This window comes from Bombina bombina, chromosome 11, assembly GCF_027579735.1.
Source record: "Bombina bombina isolate aBomBom1 chromosome 11, aBomBom1.pri, whole genome shotgun sequence".
NCBI classification, from domain to species: domain Eukaryota; kingdom Metazoa; phylum Chordata; class Amphibia; order Anura; family Bombinatoridae; genus Bombina; species Bombina bombina.
In genome coordinates this window covers 186605943-186633147 of record NC_069509.1, presented here as the reverse complement: position 1 = coordinate 186633147, position 27205 = coordinate 186605943, and the positions used below count along the sequence as shown (strand labels likewise).

General features: G+C 47.3%; 1 protein-coding gene across 1 annotated transcript in view; it reads right to left on the bottom strand.

Moving 5' to 3' along the window:
- Positions 1 to 27205, bottom strand: part of METTL22 (methyltransferase 22, Kin17 lysine) — a 193332-nt gene that overhangs the window by 70770 nt on the left and 95357 nt on the right. The window contains exon 8 of the mRNA XM_053694111.1: positions 18605 to 18678. Within this exon, the coding sequence (XP_053550086.1) occupies positions 18605 to 18678 (74 nt within the window). The remainder of the gene's footprint in view (positions 1 to 18604; positions 18679 to 27205) is intronic.

The following is a 27205-nucleotide window of genomic DNA, read 5'->3' as shown; positions in this document are numbered from 1 at the left end:
GTAACATCTCACCTCTGGGCTAGCAGCTCTGTGACTAGTAACATCTCACCTCTGGGCTAGCAGCTCTGTGACTAGTAACATCTCACCTCTGGGCTAGCAGCTCTGTGACTAGTAACATCTCACCTCTGGGCTAGCAGCTCTGTGACTAGTAACATCTCACCTCTGGGCTAGCAGCTCTGTGACTAGTAACATCTCACCTCTGGGCTAGCAGCTCTGTGACTAGTAACATCTCACCTCTGGGCTAGCAGCTCTGTGACTAGTAACATCTCACCTCCTGGGCTAGCAGCTCTGTGACTAGTAACATCTCACCTCTGGGCTAGCAGCTCTGTGACTAGTAACATCTCACCTCTGATCTAGCAGCTCTGTGACTAGTAACATCTCACCTCTGGGCTAGCAGCTCTGTGACTAGTAACATCTCACCTCTGGCTCTAGCAGCTCTGTGACTAGTAACATCTCACCTCTGGGCTAGCAGCTCTGTGACTAGTAACATCTCACCTCTGGGCTAGCAGCTCTGTGACTAGTAACATCTCACCTCTGGGCTAGCAGCTCTGTGACTAGTAACATCTCACCTCTGGGCTAGCAGCTCTGTGACTAGTAACATCTCACCTCTGGGCTAGCAGCTCTGTGACTAGTAACATCTCACCTCTGGCTAGCAGCTCTGTGACTAGTAACATCTCACCTCTGGGCTAGCAGCTCTGTGACTAGTAACATCTCACCTCTGGGCTAGCAGCTCTGTGACTAGTAACATCTCACCTCTGATCTAGCAGCTCTGTGACTAGTAACATCTCACCTCTGGGCTAGCAGCTCTGTGACTACTAGTAACATCTCACCTCTGGGCTAGCAGCTCTGTGACTAGTAACATCTCACCTCTGGGCTAGCAGCTCTGTGACTAGTAACATCTTACCTTTGATCTAGCAGCTCTGTGACTAGTAACATCTCACCTCTGGGCTAGCAGCTCTGTGACTAGTAATATCTCACCTCTGGGCTAGCAGCTCTGTGACTAGTAACATCTCACCTCTGGACTAGCAGCTCTGTGACTAGTAACATCTCACCTCTGGGCTAGCAGCTCTGTGACTAGTAACATCTCATCTCTGGGCTAGCAGCTCTGTGACTAGTAACATCTCACCTCTGATCTAGCAGCTCTGTGACTAGTAACATCTCACCTCTGGGCTAGCAGCTCTGTGACTAGTAACATCTAACCTCTGATCTAGCAGCTCTGTGACTAGTAACATCTCACCTCTGGGCTAGCAGCTCTGTGACCTAGTAACATCTCACCTCTGGCTAGCAGCTCTGTGACTAGTAACATCTCACCCTCTGGGCTAGCTGCTCTGTGACTAGTAACATCTCAACCTCTGGGCTAGCAGCTCTGTGACTAGTAACATCTCACCTCTGATCTAGCAGCTCTGTGACTAGTAACATCTCACCTCTGGGCTAGCAGCTCTGTGACTAGTAACATCTCACCTCTGGGTAGCAGCTCTGTGACTAGTAACATCTACACTCTGGGCTAGCTGCTCTGTGACTAGTAACATCTCACTTCTGGGCTAGCAGCTCTGTGGACTAGTAACATCTCACCTCTGGGCTAGCAGCTCTGTGACTAGTAACATCTCACCTATGGGCTAGCAGCTCTGTGACTAGTAAACATCTCACCTCTGGGCTAGCAGCTCTGTGACTAGTAACATCTCACCTCTGGGCTAGCAGCTCTGTGACTAGTAACATCTCACCTCTGGGCTAGCAGCTCTGTGACTAGTAACATCTCACCTATGATCTAGCAGCTCTGTGACTAGTAACAATCTCACCTCTGGTCCTAGCAAGCTCTGTGACTAGTAACATCTCACCTCTGATCTAGCAGCTCTGTGACTAGTAACATCCTCACCTCTGGGCTAGCCAGCTCTGTGACTAGTAACATCTCACCTCTGATCTAGCAGCTCTGTGACTAAGTAACATCTCACATCTGGGCTAGCAAGCATCCTGTGACTAGTAACATCTCACCTCTGGTCTAGCCAGCTCTGTGACTAGTAAACATCTCACCTCTGGATCTAGCAGCTCTGTGACTAGTAACATCTCACCTCTTGGGCTAGCAGCTCTGTGACTAGTAACATCTCAACCTCTGGACTAGCAGCTCTGTGACTAGTAACATCTCACCTCTGGGCTAGCAGCTCTGTGACTAGTAACATCTCACCTCTGGGCTAGCAGCCTCTGTGACCTAGTAAACATCTCACCTCTGGGCTAGCAGCTCTGTGACTAGTAACATCTCACTCTTGGAGCTAGCAGCTCTGTGACTAGTAACATCTCACCTCTGGGCTAGCAGCTCTGTGACTAGTAACATCTCACCTCTGGGCTAGCAGCTCTGTGACTAGTAACATCTCACCTCTGGGCTAGCAGCTCTGTGACTAGTAACATCTCACCTCTGGGCTAGCAGCTCTGTGACTAGTAACATCTCACCTCTGGGCTAGCAGCTCTGTGACTAGTAACATCTCACCTCTGGGCTAGCAGCTCTGTGACTAGTAACATCTCACCTCTGGCTAGCAGCTCTGTGACTAGTAACATCTCACCTCTGGGCTAGCAGCTCTGTGACTAGTAACATCTCACCTCTGGGCTAGCAGCTCTGTGACTAGTAACATCTCACCTCTGAGCTAGCAGCTCTGTGACTAGTAACATCTCACCTCTGGGCTAGCAGCTCTGTGACTAGTAACATCTCACCTCTGGGCTAGCAGCTCTGTGACTAGTAACATCTCACCTCTGATCTAGCAGCTCTGTGACTAGTAACATCTCACCTCTGGGCTAGCAGCTCTGTGACTAGTAACATCTCACCTCTGGGCTAGCAGCTCTGTGACTAGTAACATCTCACCTCTGGAGCTAGCAGCTCTGTGACTAGTAACATCTCACCTCTGGGCTAGCAGCTCTGTGACTAGTAACATCTCACCTCTGGGCTAGCAGCTCTGTGACTAGTAACATCTCACCTCTGGGCTAGCAGCTCTGTGACTAGTAACATCTCACCTCTGGCTAGCAGCTCTGTGACTAGTAACATCTCACCTCTGGCTAGCAGCTCTGTGACTAGTAACATCTCACCTCTGGACTAGCAGCTCTGTGACTAGTAACATCTCACCTCTGGCTAGCAGCTCTGTGACTAGTAACATCTCACCTCTGGGCTAGCAGCTCTGTGACTAGTAACATCTCACCTCTGGCTAGCAGCTCTGTGACTAGTAACATCTCACCTCTGGCTAGCAGCTCTGTGACTAGTAACATCTCACCTCTGGGCTAGCAGCTCTGTGACTAGTAACATCTCACCTCTGGGCTAGCAGCTCTGTGACTAGTAACATCTCACCTCTGGGCTAGCAGCTCTGTGACTAGTAACATCTCACCTCTGTCTAGCAGCTCTGTGACTAGTAACATCTCACCTCTGGAGCTAGCAGCTCTGTGACTAGTAACATCTCACCTCTGATCTAGCAGCTCTGTGACTAGTAACATCTCACCTCTGGGCTAGCAGCTCTGTGACTAGTAACATCTCACCTCTGATCTAGCAGCTCTGTGACTAGTAACATCTCACCTCTGAGCTAGCAGCTCTGTGACTAGTAACATCTCACCTCTGGGCTAGCAGCTCTGTGACTAGTAACATCTCACCTCTGGGCTAGCAGCTCTGTGACTAGTAACATCTCACCTCTGGGCTAGCAGCTCTGTGACTAGTAACATCTCACCTCTGGAGCTAGCAGCTCTGTGACTAGTAACATCTCACCTCTGGGCTAGCAGCTCTGTGACTAGTAACATCTCACCTCTGAGCTAGCAGCTCTGTGACTAGTAACATCTCACCTCTGGGCTAGCAGCTCTGTGACTAGTAACATCTCACCTCTGATCTAGCAGCTCTGTGACTAGTAACATCTCACCTCTGGGCTAGCAGCTCTGTGACTAGTAACATCTCACCTCAGGGCTAGCAGCTCTGTGACTAGTAACATCTCACCTCTGGGCTAGCAGCTCTGTGACTAGTAACATCTCACCTCTGGGCTAGCAGCTCTGTGACTAGTAACATCTCACCTCTGGGCTAGCAGCTCTGTGACTAGTAACATCTCACCTCTGGGCTAGCAGCTCTGTGACTAGTAACATCTCACCTCTGATCTAGCAGCTCTGTGACTAGTAACATCTTACCTCTGATCTAGCAGCTCTGTGACTAGTAACATCTCACCTCTGGGCTAGCAGCTCTGTGACTAGTAACATCTCACCTTCGGGCTAGCAGCTCTGTGACTAGTAACATCTCACCTCTGTAGCAGCTCTGTGTCTACAAGTAACATCTCACCTCTGGGCTAGCAGCTCTGTGACTAGTAACATCTCACCTCTGGGCTAGCAGCTCTTTGTGACTAGTAACATCTCACCTCTGGGCTAGCAGCTCTGTGACTAGTAACATCTCACCTCTGATCTAGCAGCTCTAGTGACTAGTAACATCTCACCTCTGATCTAGCAGCTCTGTGTACTAGTAACAATCTTACCCTTGATACTAGCAGCTCTGTGACTAGTAACATCTCACCTCTGGGCTAGCAGCTCTGTGACCTAGTAACATCTCACCTCTGGGCCTAGCAGCTCTGTGACTAGTAACATCTCACCTCTGGGACTAGCAGCTCTGTGACTAGTAAATACTCACCTCTGGACTAGCAGCTCTGTGACTTCAAGTAACATCTCACCTCTGGGCTAGCAGCTCTGTGACTAGTAACATCTCACCTATGGGCTAGCAGCTCTGTGACTAGTAACATCTCACCTCTGGGCTAGCAGCTCTGTGACTAGTAACATCTCACCTCTGATCTAGCAGCTCTGTGACTAGTAACATCTCACCTCTGATCTAGCAGCTCTGTGACTAGTAATATCTCACCTCTGAGCTAGCAGCTCTGTGGCTAGTAACATCTCACCTCTGGGCTAGCAGCTCTGTGACTAGTAACATCTCACCTCTGATCTAGCAGCTCTGTGACTAGTAACATCTCACCTCTGATCTAGCAGCTCTGTGACTAGTAACATCTCACATCTGGGCTAGCAGCTCTGTGACTAGTAACATCTCACCTCTGGGCTAGCAGCTCTGTGACTAGTACATCTCACCTCTGATCTAGCAGCTCTGTGACTAGTAACATCTCACTCTGGCTAGCAGCTCTGTGACTAGTAACATCTCACCTCTGGGCTAGCAGCTCTGTGACTAGTAACATCTCATCTCTGATCTAGCAGTTCTGTGACTAGTAACATCTCACCTCTGATCTAGCAGCTCTGTGACTAGTAACATCTCACCTCTGATCTAGCAGCTCTGTGACTAGTAACATCTCACCTCTGGGCTAGCAGCTCTGTGACTAGTATCATCTCACCTCTGGGCTAGCAAGCTCATAGAGACTAGTAACATCCTCCCCTCTGAGGCTAGCTAGCTACTGTGGACTAGTAACATCTCACCACATGCTCTAGCAGCTCTGTGACTAGTACACTCTCACCTCTGGGCTAGCAGCTCTGTGACTAGTAACATCTCACCTCTGATCTAGCAGCTCTGTGACTAGTAACATCTCACATCTGGACTAGCAGCTCTGTGACTAGTAAACATCTCACCTCTGATCTAGCAGCTCTGTGACTAGTAAACATCCTCACCTCTGGGCTAGCAGCTCTGTGACTAGTAACATCTCACCTCTGGGCGTAGCAGCTCTGTGACTAGTAACATCTCACCTCTGGACTAGCAGCTTTTGTGACTAGTAACATCTCACCTCTGGGTCTAGCAGCTCTGTGACTAGTAACATCTCACCTCTGGGCTAGGCAGCTCTGTGACTAGTAACATTTCACCTCTGGGCTTGCAGCTCTGTGACTAGTAACATCTCACCTCTGGGTGCTAGCACACTGTTGACTAGTAACATCTCACCTCTGGACTAGCAGCTCTGTGACTAGTAACATCTCACTTCTGATTAGCAGCTCTGTGACTAGTAACATCTCACCTCTGGCTAGCAGCTCTTGTGAATAGTAACATCTCACCTCCGGGGCTAGCAGCTCTGTGACTTAGTATCATCTCACCTCTGGGATACCAGCTCTGTGACTAGTAACATCTCACCTCTGGCTAGCAGCTCTGTGACTAGTAACATCTCACCTCTTGGCTAGCAGCCTCTGTGACTAGTAACATCTCACCTCTGGGCTAACAGCTCTGTGACTAGTAACATCTCCCCTCTGGGCTAGCAGCTCTGTGACTAGTAACATCTCACCTCTGGGCTAGCAGCTCTGTGACTACTAGTATACATTCTCACCTCTGATCTAGCAGCTCTGTGACTAGTAACACTCACCTCTGGGCTAGCAGCTCCTGTGACTATAGTAACATCTCACCTCTGGGCTAGCAGCTTCTGTGACTAGTAACATCTACCTCTGGGCTAGCAGCTCTAGTGACTAGTAACATCTTACTTTGATCTAGCAGCTTTGTGACTAGTAACATCTCACCTCTGGGCTAGCAGCTCTGTGACAAATAATATCTCACCTCTGGGCTAGCAGCTCTGTGACCAGTAACATCTCACCTCTGGACTAGCAGCTCTGTGACTAGTATCATCTCACCTCTGGGCTAGCAGCTCTGTGACTAGTAACATCTCATCTCTGGGCTAGCAGCTCTGTGACTAGTAACATCTCCACCTCTGATCTAGCAGCTCTGTGACTAGTAACATCTCACCTCTGGGCTAGCAGCTCTGTGACTAGTAACATCTTACCTCTGTGATCTACGCTCAATGCTCTGTGTGACTACTCAGTAACATCTCACCTCTGATTCTAGCAGCTCAGGTGAACACGTAACATCTACACTCTGGGCTAGCACGCTCTCGTGTGACCTACTAGTAACATCTCTCCTCTGGACTAGCATGCTCTGTGACTAGTAACATCTCAACCTCTCGGGCTAGCAGGCTCTGTGACAAGTAACATCTCACCTCTGATCTAGCAGCTCTGTGACTAGTAACATCTCACATCTGGGCTAGCAGCTCTGTGACTAGTAACATCTCACCTCTGGGCTAGCAGCTCTGTGACTAGTAACATCTCACCTCTGGGCTAGCAGCTCTGTGACTAGTAACATCTCACCTCTGGACTAGCAGCTCTGTGACTAGTAACATCTCACTTCTGATCTAGCAGCTCTGTGACTAGTAACATCTCACCTCTGGGCTAGCAGCTCTGTGACTAGTAACATCTCACCTCCGGGCTAGCAGCTCTGTGACTAGTATCATCTCACCTCTGGGCTAGCAGCTCTGTGACTAGTATCATCTCACCTCTGGGCTAGCAGATCTGTGACTAGTAACATCTCACCTCTGGGCTAGCAGCTCTGTGACTAGTATCATCTCACCTCTGGGCTAGCAGCTCTGTGACTAGTATCATCTCACCTCTGGGCTAGCAGCTCTGTGACTAGTATAATCTCACCTCTGGGCTAGCAGCTCTGTGACTAGTAACATCTCACCTCTGGGCTAGCAGCTCTGTGACTAGTAACCATCTCACTCTGGGCTAGCAGCTCTGTGACTAGTAACATCTCACCTCTGATCTAGCAGCTCTTGTGACTAGTAAATCTCACCTCTGGGCTAGCACGCTCTGTGACTAGTAACATCTCACCTCTGGGCTAGCAGCTCTGTGACTAGTAACATCTCACCTCTGGCTAGAGCTCTGTGACTAGTAACATCTCACCTCTGGCTAGCAGCTCTCGTGACTAGTAACATCTCACCTCTGGGATAGCAGCTCTGTGACTAGTAACATCTCACTCTGGGCTAGCAGCTCTGTGACTAGTAACATCTCACCTTCTGGGATAGCAGCTCTGTGACTAGTACATCTCACCCTCTGGGCTAGCAGCTCTGTGACTAGTAACATCTCACCTCTGGGCTAGCAGCTCTGTGACTAGTTAACATCTCCACCTCTGGGTAGCAGCTCTGTGACTAGTAACATCTCAACTCTTGGGCTACATCTCACCTCTGATCTAGCAGCTCTGTGACTAGTAACATCTCACCTCTGGGCTAGCAGCTCTGTGACTAGTAACATCTCACCTCTGATCTAGCAGCTCTGTGACTAGTAACATCTCACCTCTGATCTAGCAGCTCTGTGACTAGTAACATCTCACCTCTGGACTAGCAGCTCTGTGACTAGTAACATCTCACCTCTGATCTAGCAGCTCTGTGACTAGTAACATCTCATCTCTGGGCTAGCAGCTCTGTGACTAGTAACATCTCACCTCTGGGCTAGCAGCTCTGTGACTAGTAACATCTCACCTCTGATCTAGCAGCTCTGTGACTAGTAACATCTCACCTCTGATCTAGCAGCTCTGTGACTAGTAACATCTCACCTCTGGGCTAGCAGCTCTGTGACTAGTAACATCTCACCTCTGGACTAGCAGCTCTGTGACTAGTAACATCTCACCTCTGGGCTAGCAGCTCTGTGACTAGTAACATCTCACCTCTGGGCTAGCAGCTCTGTGACTAGTAACATCTCACCTCTGGGCTAGCAGCTCTGTGACTAGTAACATCTCACCTCTGGGCTAGCAGCTCTGTGACTAGTAACATCTCACCTCTGGGCTAGCAGCTCTGTGACTAGTAACATCTCACCTCTGGGCTAGCAGCTCTGTGACTAGTAACATCTCACCTCTGGGCTAGCAGCTCTGTGACTAGTAACATCTCACCTCTGGGCTAGCAGCTCTGTGACTAGTAACATCTCACCTCTGGGCTAGCAGCTCTGTGACTAGTAACATCTCACCTCTGATCTAGCAGCTCTGTGACTAGTAACTTCTCACCTTCTGGGCTAGCTGCTCTGTGACTAGTAACATCTCACCTCTGATCTAGCAGCTCTGTGACTAGTACATCTCACCTCTGGGCTAGCAGCTCTGTGACTAGTAACATCTCACCTCTGGACTAGCAGCTCTGTGACTAGTAAAATCTCCACTCTGGGCTAGGCAGCTCTGTGACTAGTAACATCTCACCTCTGGGCTAGCAGCTCTGTGACTAGTAACATCTCACCTCTGGGCTAGCAGCTCTGTGACTAGTAACATCTCACCTCTGGGCTAGCAGCTCTGTGACTAGTAACATCTCACCTCTGGACTAGCAGCTCTGTGACTAGTAACATCTCACCTCTGGGCTAGCAGCTCTGTGACTACTAGTAACATCTCACCTCTGATCTAGCAGCTCTGTGACTAGTAACATCTCACCTCTGGGCTAGCAGCTCTGTGACTACCAGTAACATCTCACCTCTGGGCTAGCAGCTCTGTGACTAGTAACATCTCACCTCTGGGCTAGCAGCTCTGTGACTAGTAACATCTTACCTTTGATCTAGCAGCTCTGTGACTAGTAACATCTCACCTCTGGGCTAGCAGCTCTGTGACTAGTAACATCTCACCTCTGGGCTAGCAGCTCTGTGACTAGTAACATCTCACCTCTGGACTAGCAGCTCTGTGACTAGTAACATCTCACCTCTGGGCTAGCAGCTCTGTGACTAGTAACATCTCATCTCTGGGCTAGCAGCTCTGTGACTAGTAACATCTCACCTCTGATCTAGCAGCTCTGTGACAAGTAACATCTCACCTCTGGGCTAGCAGCTCTGTGACTAGTAACATCTAACCTCTGGGCTAGCAGCTCTGTGACTAGTAACATCTCACCTTTGATCTAGCAGCTCTGTGACTAGTAACATCTCACCTCTGGGCTAGCAGCTCTGTGACTAGTAATATCTCACCTCTGGGCTAGCAGCTCTGTGACTAGTAACATCTCACCTCTGGGCTAGCAGCTCTGTGACTAGTAACATCTCACCTCTGGGCTAGCAGCTCTGTGACTAGTAACATCTCATCTCTGGGCTAGCAGCTCTGTGACTACAAGTAACATCTCACCTCTGGGCTAGCAGCTCTGTGACTAGTAACATCTCACCTCTGATCTAGCAGCTCTGTGACTAGTAACATCTCACCTCTGATCTAGCAGCTCTGTGACTAGTAACATCTCCCCTCTGGGCTAGCAGCTTTGTGACTAGTAACATCTCACCTCTGGGCTAGCAGCTCTGTGACTAGTAACATCTCACCTCTGGGCTAGCAGCTCTGTGACTAGTAACATCTCACCTCTTATCTAGCAGCTCTGTGACTAGTAACATCTCACCTCTGGGCTAGCAGCTCTGTGACTAGTAACATCTCACCTCTGGGCTAGCAGCTCTGTGACTAGTAACATCTCACCTCTGATCTAGCAGCTCTGTGACTAGTAACATCTCACCTCTGATCTAGCAGCTCTGTGACTAGTAACATCTCACCTCTGATCTAGCAGCTCTGTGACTAGTAACATCTCACCTCTGGGCTAGCAGCTCTGTGACTAGTAACATCTCAGATCTGGGATAGCAGCTCTGTGACTAGTAACATCTCACTTCTGATCTAGCAGCTCTGTGACTAGTAACATCTCACCTCTGGGCTAGCAGCTCTGTGACTAGTATCATCTCACCTCTGGGCTAGCAGCTCTGTGACTAGTAACATCTCACCTCTGATCTAGCAGCTCTGTGACTAGTAACATCTCACCTCTGATCTAGCAGCTCTGTGACTAGTAACATCTCACCTCTGATCTAGCAGCTCTGTGACTAGTAACATCTCACCTCTGATCTAGCAGCTCTGTGACTAGTAACATCTCACCTCTGGGCTAGCAGCTCTGTGACTAGTAACATCTCACCTCTGGGCTAGCAGCTCTGTGACTAGTAACATCTAACCTCTGATCTAGCAGCTCTGTGACTAGTAACATCTCACCTCTGGGCTAGCAGCTCTGTGACTAGTAACATCTCACCTCTGGGCTAGCAGCTCTGTGACTAGTAACATCTCACCTCTGGGCTAGCAGCTCTGTGACTAGTAACATCTCACTTCTGGGCTAGCAGCTCTGTGACTAGTAACATCTCACCTCTGGGCTAGCAGCTCTGTGACTAGTAACATCTCACCTCTGGGCTAGCAGCTCTGTGACTAGTAACATCTCACCTCTGGGCTAGCAGCTCTGTGACTAGTAACATCTCACCTCTGGGCTAGCAGCTCTGTGACTAGTAACATCTCACCTCTGGGCTAGCAGCTCTGTGACTAGTAACATCTCACCTCTGATCTAGCAGCTCTGTGACTAGTAACATCTCACCTCTGGGCTAGCAGCTCTGTGACTAGTAACATCTCACCTCTGAGCTAGCAGCTCTGTGACTAGTAACATCTCACCTCTGGGCTAGCAGCTCTGTGACTAGTAACATCTCACCTCTGGTCTAGCAGCTCTGTGACTAGTAACATCTCACCTCTGGGCTAGCAGCTCTGTGACTAGTAACATCTCACCTCTGGGCTAGCAGCTCTGTGACTAGTAACATCTCACCTCTGTGCTAGCAGCTCTGTGACTAGTAACATCTCACCTCTGGGCTAGCAGCTCTGTGACTAGTAACATCTCACCTCTGGGCTAGCAGCTCTGTGACTAGTAACATCTCACCTCTGGGCTAGCAGCTCTGTGACTAGTAACATCTCACCTCTGGCTAGCAGCTCTGTGACTAGTAACATCTCACCTCTGGGCTAGCAGCTCTGTGACTAGTAACATCTCACCTCTGTCTAGCAGCTCTGTGACTAGTAACATCTCACCTCTGGGCTAGCAGCTCTGTGACTAAGTAACATCTCACCTCTGGGCTAGCAGCTCTGTGACTAGTAACATCTCACCTCTGGGCTAGCAGCTCTGTGACTAGTAACATCTCACCTCTGAGCTAGCAGCTCTGTGACTAGTAACATCTCACATCTGGGCTAGCAGCTCTGTGACTAGTAACATCTCAACTCTGGGCTAGCAGCTCTGTGACTATAACATCTCACCTCTGGGCTAGCAGCTCTGTGACTAGTAACATCTCACCTCTGGGCTAGCAGCTCTGTGACTAGTAACATCTCACCTCTGGGCTAGCAGCTCTGTGACTAGTAACATCTCACCTCTGGGCTAGCAGCTCTGTGACTAGTAACATCTCACCTCTGGGCTAGCAGCTCTGTGACTAGTAACATCTCACCTCTGGGCTAGCAGCTCTGTGACTAGTAACATCTCACCTCTGGGCTAGCAGCTCTGTGACTAGTAACATCTCACCTCTGGGCTAGCAGCTCTGTGACTAGTAACATCTCACCTCTGGGCTAGCAGCTCTGTGACTAGTAACATCTCACCTCTGATCTAGCAGCTCTGTGACTAGTAACATCTCACCTCTGGGCTAGCAGCTCTGTGACTAGTAACATCTCACCTCTGGGCTAGCAGCTCTGTGACTAGTAACATCTCACCTCTGGGCTAGCAGCTCTGTGACTAGTAACATCTCACATCTGGGCTAGCAGCTCTGTGACTAGTAACATCTCACCTCTGATCTAGCAGCTCTGTGACTAGTAACATCTCACCTCTGATCTAGCAGCTCTGTGACTAGTAACATCTCACCTCTGGGCTAGCAGCTCTGTGACTAGTAACATCTCACCTCTGATCTAGCAGCTCTGTGACTAGTAACATCTCACCTCTGGGCTAGCAGCTCTGTGACTAGTAACATCTCACCTCTGGACTAGCAGCTCTGTGACTAGAAGAACATCTCATCTCTGGGCTAGCAGCTCTGTGACTAGTAACATCTCACCTCTGGGCTAGCGAGCTCTGTGACTAGGTAACATCTCACCTCTGGGCTAGCAGCTCTGTGACTAGTAACATCTCACCCTGGGCTAGCAGCTCTGTGAGCTAGTAACATCTCACCTCTGAGTCGTAGCAGCTCTGTGGAGCTAGTAACATCTCACCTCTGGGCTAGCAGCTCTGTGACTAGTAACGATCTCAGCTCTGGCGAGCCAGCTCTGTGGACTACTAGTAACATCTCACCTCTGGGCTAGCAGCTCTGTGACTAGTAACATCTCACCTCTGGCTAGCAGCTCTGTGACTAGTAACATCTCACCTCTGTGCTAGCAGCTCGTGGTGACTAGTAACATCTCACCTCTGATCTAGGCAGCTCTGTGACTAGTAACATCTCACCTCTGGGCTAGCAGCTCTGTGACTAGTAACATCTCACCTCTGGGCTAGCAGCTCTGTGACTAGTAACATCTCACCTCTGGGCTAGCAGCTCTGTGACTAGTAACATCTCTACTCTGGGCTAGCAGCTCTGTGACTAGTAACATCTCACCTCTGGGCTAGCAGCTCTGTGACTAGTAACATCTCACCTCTGGGCTAGCAGCTCTGTGACTAGTAACATCTCACCTCTGGGCTAGCAGCTCTGTGACTAGTAACATCTCACCTCTGATCTAGCAGCTCTGTGACTAGTAACATCTCACCTCTGGGCTAGCAGCTCTGTGACTAGTAACATCTCACCTTCGGGCTAGCAGCTCTGTGACTAGTAACATATCACCTCTGGCTAGCAGCTCTGTGACTAAGTAACATCTCACCTCTGGGCTAGCAGCTCTGTGACTAGTAACATCTCACCTCTGGGCTAGCAGCTCTGTGACTAGTAACATCTCACCTCTGATCTAGCAGCTCTGTGACTAGTAACATCTCACCTCTGATCTAGCAGCTCTGTGACTAGTAACATCTCACCTCTGAGCTAGCAGCTCTGTGACTAGTAACATCTCACCTCTGGGCTAGCAGCTCTGTGACTAGTAACATCTCACCTCTGGGCTAGCAGCTCTGTGACTAGTAACATCTCACCTCTGGCTAGCAGCTCTGTGACTAGTAACATCTCACCTCTGGACTAGCAGCTCTGTGACTAGTAACATCTCACCTCTGGGCTAGCAGCTCTGTGACTAGTAACATCTCACCTCTGGGCTAGCAGCTCTGTGACTAGTAACATCTCACCTCTGGGCTAGCAGCTCTGTGACTAGTAACATCTCACCTCTGGGCTAGCAGCTCTGTGACTAGTAACATCTCACCTCTGGTCTAGCAGCTCTGTGACTAGTAACATCTCACCTCTGAGCTAGCAGCTCTGTGACTAGTAACATCTCACCTCTGGGCTAGCAGCTCTGTGACTAGTAACATCTCACCTCTGGACTAGCAGCTCTGTGACTAGTAACATCTCACCTCTGATCTAGCAGCTCTGTGACTAGTAACATCTCACCTCTGTTCTAGCAGCTCTGTGACTAGTAACATCTCACCTCTGGGCTAGCAGCTCTGTGACTAGTAACATCTCACCTCTGGGCTAGCAGCTCTGTGACTAGTAACATCTCACCTCTGATCTAGCAGCTCTGTGACTAGTAACATCTCACCTCTGGGCTAGCAGCTCTGTGACTAGTAACATCTCACCTCTGGGCTAGCAGCTCTGTGACTAGTAACATCTCACCTCTGGGCTAGCAGCTCTGTGACTAGTAACATCTCACCTCTGGGCTAGCAGCTCTGTGACTAGTAACATCTCACCTCTGGGCTAGCAGCTCTGTGACTAGTAACATCTCACCTCTGGGCTAGCAGCTCTGTGACTAGTAACATCTCACCTCTGGGCTAGCAGCTCTGTGACTAGTAACATCCCACCTCTGATCTAGCAGCTCTGTGACTAGTAACATCTCACCTCTGGCTAGCAGCTCTGTGACTAGTAACATCTCACCTCTGGGCTAGCAGCTCTGTGTCTAGTAACATCTCACCTCTGGGCTAGCAGCTCTGTGACTAGTAACATCTCACCTCTGGGCTAGCAGCTCTGTGACTAGTAACATCTCACCTCTGGGCTAGCAGCTCTGTGACTAGTAACATCTCACCTCTGGGCTAGCAGCTCTGTGACTAGTAACATCTCACCTCTGATCTAGCAGCTCTGTGACTAGTAACATCTCACCTCTGGGCCTAGCAGCTCTGTGACTAGTAACATCTCACCTCTGGGCTAGCAGCTCTGTGACTAGTAACATCTCACCTCTGGGCTAGCAGCTCTGTGACTAGTAACATCTCACCTCTGGGCTAGCAGCTCTGTGACTAGTAACATCTCACCTCTGGGCTAGCAGCTCTGTGACTAGTAACATCTCACCTCTGATCTAGCAGCTCTGTGACTAGTAACATCTCACCTTCGGGCTAGCAGCTCTGTGACTAGTAACATCTCACCTCTGGACTAGCAGCTCTGTGACTACAAGTAACATCTCACCTCTGGGCTAGCAGCTCTGTGACTAGTAACATCTCACCTCTGGGCTAGCAGCTCTGTGACTAGTAACATCTCACCTCTGGGCTAGCAGCTCTGTGACTAGTAACATCTCATCTCTGGGCTAGCAGCTCTGTGACTAGTAACATCTCACATCTGGGCTAGCAGCTCTGTGACTAGTAACATCTCACCTCTGATCTAGCAGCTCTGTGACTAGTAACATCTCACCTCTGATCTAGCAGCTCTGTGACTAGTAACATCTCACCTCTGGGCTAGCAGCTCTGTGACTAGTAACATCTCACCTCTGGGCTAGCAGCTCTGTGACTAGTAACATCTCACCTCTGGGCTAGCAGCTCTGTGACTAGTAACATCTCACCTCTGGGCTAGCAGCTCTGTGACTAGTAACATCTCACCTCTGGGCTAGCAGCTCTGTGACTAGTAACATCTCACCTCTGGGCTAGCAGCTCTGTGACTAGTAACATCTCACCTCTGATCTAGCAGCTCTGTGACTAGTAACATCTCACCTCTGGGCTAGCAGCTCTGTGACTAGTAACATCTCACCTCTGGGCTAGCAGCTCTGTGACTAGTAACATCTCACCTCTGGGCTAGCAGCTCTGTGACTAGTAACATCTCACCTCTGGGCTAGCAGCTCTGTGACTAGTAACATCTCACCTCTGGGCTAGCAGCTCTGTGACTAGTAACATCTCACCTCTGATCTAGCAGCTCTGTGACTAGTAACATCTCACCTCTGGGCTAGCAGCTCTGTGACTAGTAACATCTCACCTCTGGGCTAGCAGCTCTGTGACTAGTAACATCTCACCTCTGATCTAGCAGCTCTGTGACTAGTAACATCTCACCTCTGGGCTAGCAGCTCTGTGACTAGTAACATCTCCCCTCTGGGCTAGCAGCTCTGTGACTAGTAACATCTCACCTCTGGGCTAGCAGCTCTGTGACTAGTAACATCTCACCTCTGGGCTAGCAGCTCTGTGACTAGTAACATCTCACCTCTGATCTAGCAGCTCTGTGACTAGTAACATCTCACCTCTGGGCTAGCAGCTCTGTGACTAGTAACATCTCACCTCTGGGCTAGCAGCTCTGTGACTAGTAACATCTCACCTCTGATCTAGCAGCTCTGTGACTAGTAACATCTCACCTTCGGGCTAGCAGCTCTGTGACTAGTAACATCTCACCTCTGGACTAGCAGCTCTGTGACTACAAGTAACATCTCACCTCTGGGCTAGCAGCTCTGTGACTAGTAACATCTCACCTCTGGGCTAGCAGCTCTGTGACTAGTAACATCTCACCTCTGGGCTAGCAGCTCTGTGACTAGTAACATCTCACCTCTGGGCTAGCAGCTCTGTGACTAGTAACATCTCACCTCTGGGCTAGCAGCTCTGTGACTAGTAACATCTCACCTCTGATCTAGCAGCTCTGTGACTAGTAACATCTCACCTCTGATCTAGCAGCTCTGTGACTAGTAACATCTCACCTCTGGGCTAGCAGCTCTGTGACTAGTAACATCTCACCTCTGGGCTAGCAGCTCTGTGACTAGTAACATCTCACCTCTGGGCTAGCAGCTCTGTGACTAGTAACATCTCACCTCTGGGCTAGCAGCTCTGTGACTAGTAACATCTCACCTCTGGGCTAGCAGCTCTGTGACTAGTAACATCTCACCTCTGGGCTAGCAGCTCTGTGACTAGTAACATCCCACCTCTGATCTAGCAGCTCTGTGACTAGTAACATCTCACCTCTGGGCTAGCAGCTCTGTGACTAGTAACATCTCACCTCTGGGCTAGCAGCTCTGTGACTAGTAACATCTCACCTCTGGACTAGCAGCTCTGTGACTAGTAACATCTCACCTCTGGACTAGCAGCTCTGTGACTAGTAACATCTCACCTCTGGGCTAGCAGCTCTGTGACTAGTAACATCTCACCTCTGGGCTAGCAGCTCTGTGACTAGTAACATCTCACCTCTGATCTAGCAGCTCTGTGACTAGTAACATCTCACCTCTGGGCTAGCAGCTCTGTGACTAGTAACATCTCACCTCTGATCTAGCAGCTCTGTGACTAGTAACATCTCACCTCTGGGCTGGCAGCTCTGTGACTAGTAACATCTCACCTCTGGGCTAGCAGCTCTGTGACTAGTAACATCTCACCTCACCTCTGGGCTAGCAGCTCTGTGACTAGTAACATCTCACCTCTGGGCTAGCAGCTCTGTGACTAGTAACATCTCACCTCTGATCTAGCAGCTCTGTGACTAGTAACATCTCACCTCTGGGCTTGCAGCTCTGTGACTAGTAACATCTCACCTCTGATCTAGCAGCTCTGTGACTAGTAACATCTCACCTCTGGGCTGGCAGCTCTGTGACTAGTAACATCTCACCTCTGGGCTAGCAGCTCTGTGACTAGTAACATCTCACCTCACCTCTGGGCTAGCAGCTCTGTGACTAGTAACATCTCACCTCTGGGCTAGCAGCTCTGTGACTAGTAACACCTCACCTCTGATCTAGCAGCTCTGTGACTAGTAACATCTCACCTCTGATCTAGCAGCTCTGTGACTAGTAACATCTCACCTCTGGGCTAGCAGCTCTGTGACTAGTAACATCTCACCTTTGGGCTAGCAGCTCTGTGACTAGTAACATCTCACCTCTGGGCTAGCAGCTCTGTGACTAGTAACATCTCACCTCTGATCTAGCAGCTCTGTGACTAGTAACATCTCACCTCTGAGCTAGCAGCTCTGTGACTAGTAACATCTCACCTCTGGGCTAGCAGCTCTGTGACTAGTAACATCTCACCTCTGGGCTAGCAGCTCTGTGACTAGTATCATCTCACCTCTGGGCTAGCAGCTCTGTGACTAGTAACATCTCACCTCTGGGCTAGCAGCTCTGTGACTAGTAACATCTCACATCTGGGCTAGCAGCTCTGTGACTAGTAACATCTCACCTCTGGGCTAGCAGCTCTGTGACTAGTAAACATCTCACCTCTGGACTAGCAGCTCTGTGACTAGTAACATCTCACCTCTGGACTAGCAGCCTCTGTGGACTAGTAACATCACACCTCTGATCTAGCAGCTTGTGACTGAGTTACATCTCACCTCTGGGCTTGCAGCTCTGTGACTAGTACATCTCACCTCTGGGCTAGCAAAGCTTCTGTGTACTAGTAAACATCTCACCTCTGATCTAGCAGCTCTGTGACTAGTAACATCTCACCTCTGATCTAGCAGCTCTGTGACTATAACATCTCACCTCTGGGACTAGCAAGCTCTGTGACTAGTACATCTCACTTCTGGGCTAGCAGCTCTGTGAACTTAGAAACATCTCACCTCTGGGCTAGCAGCTCTTGTGACTACAAGTAACATCACACCTCTGGGCTAGCAGCTCTGTGACTAGTAACATCTCCATGTCTGGGCTACAGGCAGCTCTGTGACTAGTAACTCACACCACTGGGCTAGCAGCTCTGGTGACTAGTAAATCTCACCTCTGGGGCTAGCAGCTCTGTGACTAATTAACATCCTCACATCTGGGCTAGCAGCAGAATAGTAAACAATAGTGATATTTTTCCACCACTGATATGAGTAACTGCTCTTACCGTTCGGCAGCTAAGATGACTGTAGTGTGATCATATAGATCCGCTATCTCATCCTCTGACCAGCCGTACTGAGCTTCTGAATCTGACGGGAAACAGAGAAAGATTTCAGTATATTCAAAGCAAAATCACACCCCTATAAAACATTTAATCAAGAACATTAAAAAAATCTGTTCATTATTAATTTTGTCTGCCCTTCCTGTCAACATGTTCAGTATTTTGTATATATCAATAGCAGAAAATAACAAAAGCATTTAGTACATACGAAGCACAAATACTAATATTAATGTCAACAATCAATACTTCTGTATATCTTGTGATTGGCTGTCAAATTTAAGGGGTGCAGAAGTGAATTTAGACTGAGTTTCCACAATAGCATACATTGCTGTAGAAATACACTAGAAAGGTTGTTGTTTTCCTAGGATTATTTTCTTACATAAATTAACCAACTAATAATTATTAGAAAATAATTAAAAATTAAATAAAAAAAGCAAGAAAATAAAAAATAAAGAATTGTTGCTGCAAATAGTAAAGTTAGAAACCACTTACTCCTTGATTAGCAGCACTGGCAAACTGCAGCTTAATGATAGTATGAAAAATCTCATTTTCCGTTGTGCATAAATTACATTTCTCCGTTACTCAATCAGCCAAAAGTGAGAGAAATCAATCTAAAGTGCTCTGAAATTAGTACATTCAGTTCAAAGTGTAGTCTGCACTAATTCAGGTTTGTGGTTCCTCTGTACAGTGTGTACTGCACAATGAATATGATCCAGCTTCTATATTCCAACAACCCATAACGCTGCGGAATCTGTTGGCGCTCTACAAATAACCGATAATAATAATAACCCATATGGCAGAAAAATACGAAAGGACCATAGTGCGGTGAATAAAGTGTAAAACAGAACCAACTGCCATGCGGTGGTAGATTCTAATCATCATGAAGGAAATAAATGTATCAGTTAAGCAAATATTCTGTTTTCTTTCAATGATGGTGTGATGAGCCCACAAATAATCACATGTGGGATCTAATACCCAATCAGTAAAGTGCAGGAGACCAAGAGAAATAGGGAGACTAAAGTTAAGGTGGGGACAACGATTAGTCAGGCACAACAGACTCAGAAGAGACATATATGATGAAACAGTAAAACTTAGCAAACATTTACAAAAAAGACCAGGTAGCTGCTTTGCGAATCTGGTCAGCAGAAGAATCATTCTGAAAGGTTTGGTAAGTAGTCACTACTTTACTACTACTAGTAAAGTGACAAATAATACGCTAAGGTGAGGACCCGCCACCATATGGACATTTCTGATCAAAGCCTTTATGGTATGGAGTAAAGCTCTGTAATGGAAGTATGGCTTCACTTCTAATGAACAAGCAATATAGTCCACATGTGATCATTTGTCAACTCTCCCATCATTGTAAAAATAACTCAAAGCTATATTATGCATCTAACACAGGCTGATGCATGAAATGTTCCAGATTCTTATGTAAAACGCTAGGGTGTGTGCTAACACAGAGGCGCTGGGGTGTATGATAACATTGCGAGGCGCTACGGAGTGTGCTAACACGGAGAGGTTCTGGGGTGTGTGCTAACACTGACAGACGCTATGGTGTGTGCTAGCACAGAGGTGCTGGGGTATGTGCTAACACTGACAGGCGCTAGGGGTGTGCTAACACTGCAAAACGCTAGGGTGTGTGCTAACACAGAGGCGCTGGGGTGTATGATAACATTGAGAGGTGCTAGGGTGTGTGCTAACACGGAGAGGTTCTGGGGTGTGTGCTAACACGGACAGACGCTAGGGTGTGTGCTAACACTGCGAGGCGCTAGGGGTGTGCTAACACAGAGAGGCACTGGGGTGTGTGCTAACACAGAGAGGCGTTGGGGCATGTGCTAACACTGAGAGGCACTAGGGTGTGTGCTAACACAGAGAGCCGTTGGGGCGTGTGCTAACACTGAGAGGCACTAGGGTGTGTGCTAACACTGAGAGGGGCTAGGGTGTGTGCTAACAGTGAGAGGCGCTGGGGTGTGTGCTAACACTGAGAGGCGCTAGGGTGTGTGCTAACACAGAGAGGCGTTGGGGCATGTGCTAACACTGAGAGGCGCTAGGGTGTGTGCTAACACAGAGAGGCGTTGGGGCATGTGCTAACACTGAGAGGCACTAGGGTGTGTGCTAACACAGAGAGCCGTTGGGGCGTGTGCTAACACTGAGAGGCACTAGGGTGTGTGCTAACACAGAGAGGCGTTGGGGCGTGTGCTAACACTGAGAGGCACTAGGGTGTGTGCTAACACTGAGAGGGGCTAGGGTGTGTGCTAACAGTGAGAGGCGCTGGGGTGTGTGCTAACACTGAGAGGCGCTAGGGTGTGTGCTAACACTGAGAGGCACTAGGGTGTGTGCTAACACAGAGGCACTAGGGTGTGTGCTAACACTGAGAGGCACTGGGGTGTGTGCTAACACTGAGAGGCACTAGGGTGTGTGCTAACACAGAGGTGCTGGGGTGTGTGCTAACACTGAGGTGCTGGGGTGTGTGCTAACACTGAGAGGCACTAGGGTGTGTGCTAACACAGAGGTGCTGGGGTGTGTGCTAACACTGACAGACGCTAGGGTGTGTGCTAACACTGCGAGGCGCTAGGGGTGTGCTAACACTGCAAAACGCTAGGGTGTGTGCTAACACAGAGAGGCACTGGGGTGTGTGCTAACACAGAGAGGCGTTGGGGCATGTGCTAACACTGAGAGGCACTAGGGTGTGTGCTAACACAGAGAGCCGTTGGGGCGTGTGCTAACACTGAGAGGCACTAGGGTGTGTGCTAACACAGAGAGGCGTTGGGGCGTGTGCTAACACTGAGAGGCACTAGGGTGTGTGCTAACACTGAGAGGGGCTAGGGTGTGTGCTAACAGTGAGAGGCGCTGGGGTGTGTGCTAACACTGAGAGGCACTAGGGTGTGTGCTAACACTGAGAGGCACTAGGGTGTGTGCTAACACAGAGGCACTAGGGTGTGTGCTAACACTGAGAGGCACTGGGGTGTGTGCTAACACTGAGAGGCACTAGGGTGTGTGCTAACACAGAGGTGCTGGGGTGTGTGCTAACACTGAGAGGCACTAGGGTGTGTGCTAACACAGAGGTGCTGGGGTGTGTGCTAACACTGAGAGGCACTAGGGTGTGTGCTAACACAGAGGTGCTGGGGTGTGTGCTAACACTGACAGACGCTAGGGTGTGTGCTAACACTGCAAAACGCTAGGGTGTGTGCTAACACAGAGAGGCACTGGGGTGTGTGCCAACAATGAGAGGCGCTGGGGTGTGTGCTAACACTGAGAGGCGCTGGGGTGTGTGCCAACACTGAGAGGCGCTGGGGTGTGTGCTAACACTGCAAAACGCTAGGGGGTGTGCTAACACTGCAAGGCACTGGGGTGTGTGCTAACACTGCAAAACGCTAGGGTGTGTGCTAACACTGCAAGGCACTGGGGTGTGTGCTAACACTGCAAAACGCTAGGGTGTGTGCTAACACTGCGAGGCGCTAGGGGGTGTGTGCTAACACTGCAAAATGCTAGGGTGTGTGCTAACACTGCAAGGCACTGGGGTGTGTGCTAACACTGCAAAACGCTAGGGTGTGTGCTAACACTGACAAACGCTAGGGTGTGTGCTAACACTGCAAGGCACTGGGGTGTGTGCTAACACTGCAAAACGCTAGGGTGTGTGCTAACACTGACAGACGCTAGGGTGTGTGCTAACACTGACAGACGCTAGGGTGTGTGCTAACACTGCGAGACGCTAGGGGGTGTGCTAACACTGCAAGGCACTGGGGTGTGTGCTAACACTGAGAGGCTCTGGGGTGTGTGCTAACATTAAGAGGTACTGGGGTGTGTACAAGCAAAGAGGTTTTGGGGTGAGTGCAAACACTGAAAGGTGCTGGGGTGTGTGCCAACAGTGAGAGGCTCTGGGGTATGTGCAAACATTGAGAGGTTCTGGGGTGTGTGCTAACATTAAGAGGTACTGGGGTGTGTGCTAACAAAGAGGTCCTGGGATGAGTGCGAACACTTAGAGGCTCTGGGGTGTGTGCAAACATTAAGAGGTACTGGGGTGTGTGCTAGCACTTAGAGGGGCTGGGATGTGTGCTAGCACTGAGAGGGGCTGGGTGTGTGCTAGCACTGAGAGGGGCTGGGGTGTGTGCTAGCACTGAGAGGGGCTGGGGTGTGTGCTAGCACTGAGAGGGGCTGGGGTGTGTGCTAACACTTAGAGGCGCTGGGGTGTGTGCTAACACTGGGAGGCACTGGGGGAGTGTGCTAACACTGGGAGGAGCTGGGGTGTGTGCTAACACTGAGAGGGGATAAGGTGTGTGCTTACACTGAGAGGGGATAGGGTGTGTGCTAACACTGAGAGGCGCTAGGGTGTGTACAAAGACTAAGAGACATTAGGGTGTCTGCTAAGACTGAGAGACGCTAGGGTGTGTGCTAACATTGAGAGGCGCTGAGGTGTGTGCTAAGACTGAGAGGCGCTGGGGTGTGTGCTAAAATTAAGATGCACTCGGGTGTGTGCTAAGACTGAGAGACACTAGGGTGTGACAGTATAGTCTGACAGTAATCTTCATATTTTAGCACTCTGTATTGTCTGCAGCTTACTGATTTTAGCATGAGTTTTAAACATATACCACTTCCTACAAACAGTGCAAAAATAAGAAATTGCTGTCAGACTAAATAATACAAAAATCAATTTGCCCAACACCTCACCCTGTCCGGTGCTGTGCATAATCACACAGTGTTTGCTGTGTCTCTCCTCCTATTTATAGTAATTTGACACACTACAGCCTTGCTCCTCACCCGCACCTCTGCCCTCAGAGTGTCATTAGGAGTCCAGGATAACTAAGGAAGCACTGCTGCTGGCTATTAGGACAGTGGGTCTAAGGTAGTTTTGTGTTACTACCGTTTCGTGTGTCTTTAAGCACTCACATGAGCCCTGCAATAGTGTAATATATAGATAATTGTGTATTATTTAAACATAATTAATATTAATGGAATATTGTTATTATTATTGAATGGGTTCATATATTATTTGTCTGCCTAATTTTGATGTTTTGTTGTAACAATAACTATATGCCCATAATTTGCTCCAGAGACTAGTATTGTCAATATTATGGTGTAGGGGTAAGAGCTTAGTGCTGTAATCTATATGATAAGCTATAGATAAGCTCTGCTGCAAAGTGTGCTATGGAACTAGGAAATGCAATATGTGACCTGGCACATATAGTTATATAAATATGTGAAGAAATTACTTTTATAAAGATCAATAGAACTAGAAATGTAAGGGTCATATAAGATTATTCAGTTTACAAAGTTCCAAGTCCAGGAAATTTACTTTACATATTTAATAACATCCAAAACATATATTTCCATTATTGAAGCCGCAACGTCAAATAACAGTATCAACCTGGCCCTTAATGCAGACGTCTGAACAGGAAAAACATTAGAGTCATTGCTAGTCATTTATTATCAGGATCTACTGATTGGATGGGATTTCTTCTCTAGGTATAGGCACAGATATACTTATATGTAGCCTGAGGGATACTAAAGCCCTTAAAGGGACATAAAGCCCAACATTTTTCTTTCATGATTCAAATAGAGCACACAATTTTAAACAACTTTCAATTTTACTACGGTTATCAAATTTTCTTTGTTTTTGTTATCCTTTGTTGAAAAGCAGGGATGTAAGCTCATGAGTGTGCACGTGTCTGCAATCCTATATGGCAGCAGTTGTACAACAATGTTATACATTAGCAGGATCACTAGATGGCAGCAGTTTTATAATAATGTTATACATTAGCAAGAGCACTAGATGGCAGCAGTTTTATAATAATGTTATACATTAGCAAGAGCACTAGATGGCAGCAGTTTTATAACAATGTTATACATTAGCAAGAGCACTAGATGGCAGCAGTTTTATAACAATGTTATACATTAGCAAGAGCACTAGATGGCAGCAGTTTTATAACAATGTTATACATTAGCAAGAGCACTAGATGGCAGCAGTTTTATGATAATGCTACACATTAGCAAGAGCACTAGATGGCAGCATTTTTAGAACAATGTTACACATTAGCAAGAGCACTAGATGGCAGCAGTTTTATAATAATGTTATACATTAGCAAGAGCACTAGATGGCAGCAGTTTTATGATAATGCTACACATTAGCAAAATCACTAGATGGTAACAGTTTTATAACAATGTTACACATTAGCAAGAGCACTAGATGGCAGCAGTTTTATAAAAAATATTATACATTAGCAAGAGCACTAGATGGCAGCAGTTTTATAACAATGTTAGACATTAGCAAGAGCACTAGATGGCAGCAGTTTTATAAAAATGTTATACATTAGCAAGAGCACTAGATGGCAGCAGTTTTATAAAAATGTTATACATTAGCAAGAGCACTAGATGGCAGCAGTTTTATAACAATGTTATACATTAGCAAGAGCACTAGATGGCAGCAGTTTTATAACAATGTTATACATTAGCAAGAGCACTAGATGGCAGCAGTTTTATAACAATGTTATACATTAGCAAGTGCACTAGATGGCAGCAGTTTTATAACAATGTTATACATTAGCAAGAGCACTAGATGGCAGCAGTTTTATAATAATGTTATACATTAGCAAGAGCACTAGATGGCAGCAGTTTTGCAACAATGCTATACATTAGCAGGAGCACTAGATGGCAGCGTTATTTCCTGTCATGTATTGCTTCAGGCACGTGCACGCTATTCTCTGTCTGAATAATGAAAGAATATTTTTGGGTTTAATGTCCCTTTATGTTTAAATGCTTTTTATTGAAGTTTCTTACAATTGGGATAAAGAAAAAAAAAGGAAAACAAACAAAAAAGCCATTAAAAAACCCCATCCTTTCAGGAAAAGATTAACCAACAAAAATGCCAACAAATAAATAAACCAATGGTTGAACCCTTAAACAATGAACACAATTCTTCAAACTCTCTCAAGTTCCCTCTACCTATATCCCAACTAGTGGGTATTACTTAGTCGGGTCTGAAGAACCTCAATCATCATAGTCTTTATTTGTTGTGGTGTAATCATAGTCCAGTATTCTGTTGAGATCAATGTCTTATATTGACCTTTATTATCCATGAACTATGAAATCCGAATCTCGAGAGTGAGTGGTTAGAGTTTATCATTGGTTTTAATGTCCCTTTAAAGTGACAGTCTACTCCAAAATTGTTATTGTTTAAAAAGATAGAAAATCCCTTTATTACCCATTCCCCAGTTTTGCATAACCAACACAGTTATATTAATATACTTTTTACCTCTGTGATTACCTTGTATCTAAGCCTCTGCAGCCGCCTTATTTCAGTTCTTTTGACAGACTTACATTTTAGTCAATCAGTGCTGACTCATAAATAACTCCACGGGAGTGAGCACAAAGTTATCTTTAAGGCACACGTGAAATTTCGCCCTCTAGTGGTTAAAAATGTCAAATGCATTGAAATAAGGGGCGCCCTTCAAGAGCTTAGAAATTATCATACTCTTACAGATGCAAATATTCCCAAATCCAAACCTTTTCCGGTCTCAACCAGTCTCTACCTGTATTATCAATTAGATAAGAACATGTTTATAATGATCATCAATTGATTCTCTCTATGAAATCTTTGAATCCATTAATATCCACATAAAAAGATGTATTGGCTTCAGTAAGTGGAACAATTCAATTCAACAACTATTGGAAAAACCTGATTTGTTACATGATTTTCTTCAGTTTTAATCCATCTTAAAAATGTTTATTATATGAGCCATTCACACTTAAAATTAGCTGTAAGAGATTAAAAAATTATTTATATTTGATTTAGAGAGTATAGGACGTTCAATAAATAATGTTTTTCACACAGTGATTCAAAGGGTTAAAATATTTATGTCAAACATCATTATTTCTGCACCACCAGATCAACTAAATTCTGACTGACAAAGAGTGAACAAGCTGGTAATACCACAGTCTGAATGTGTATAAACATCAGGATCATATGTTTTATTATCTTGGATACAAATAACTCCGCACTCACATTGAGTAATTCAGAACGGTTGGTGCACATTTTGCCAGAAGCTATTTTAAGACTGATAGTTTAAACAGGGCGAAAAGATAAAACAATAAAATAAAGTAAAGAATAATATAGTGTGTATAATATATATTCCAAAAATAATCACCTCGCACCCGGTTCGTCAATTCAGATGTCACCACTTGCGGTGAACCTCACATCCACATCCAATGTTTTGGTCCTCCACATGGGATGTTGGACCAGATGAAGGGGCGAGGTGATTATTTCTGGATGGTGTTTGGGAGACTCAGCACCGGCCATATTAACCTATACAGAGAGTGCAAAGGTTGTTTGGTATATATGTGTATATATATATATAGGTAGCACTCAGTTTACGCCGGAGTTAGGTTCCAGAAGGAATGGTTGTAAATCGAAACCGTTGTAAATTGAAACCCAGTTTATAATGTAAGTCAATGGAAAGTGAAGGAGATCGGTTCCAGGCCCCTCTCAAAATGGTCATAAGTAACACCTAATACATTATTTTAAAAGCTTTGAAATGAAGACTTTAAATGCTAGACAGCAT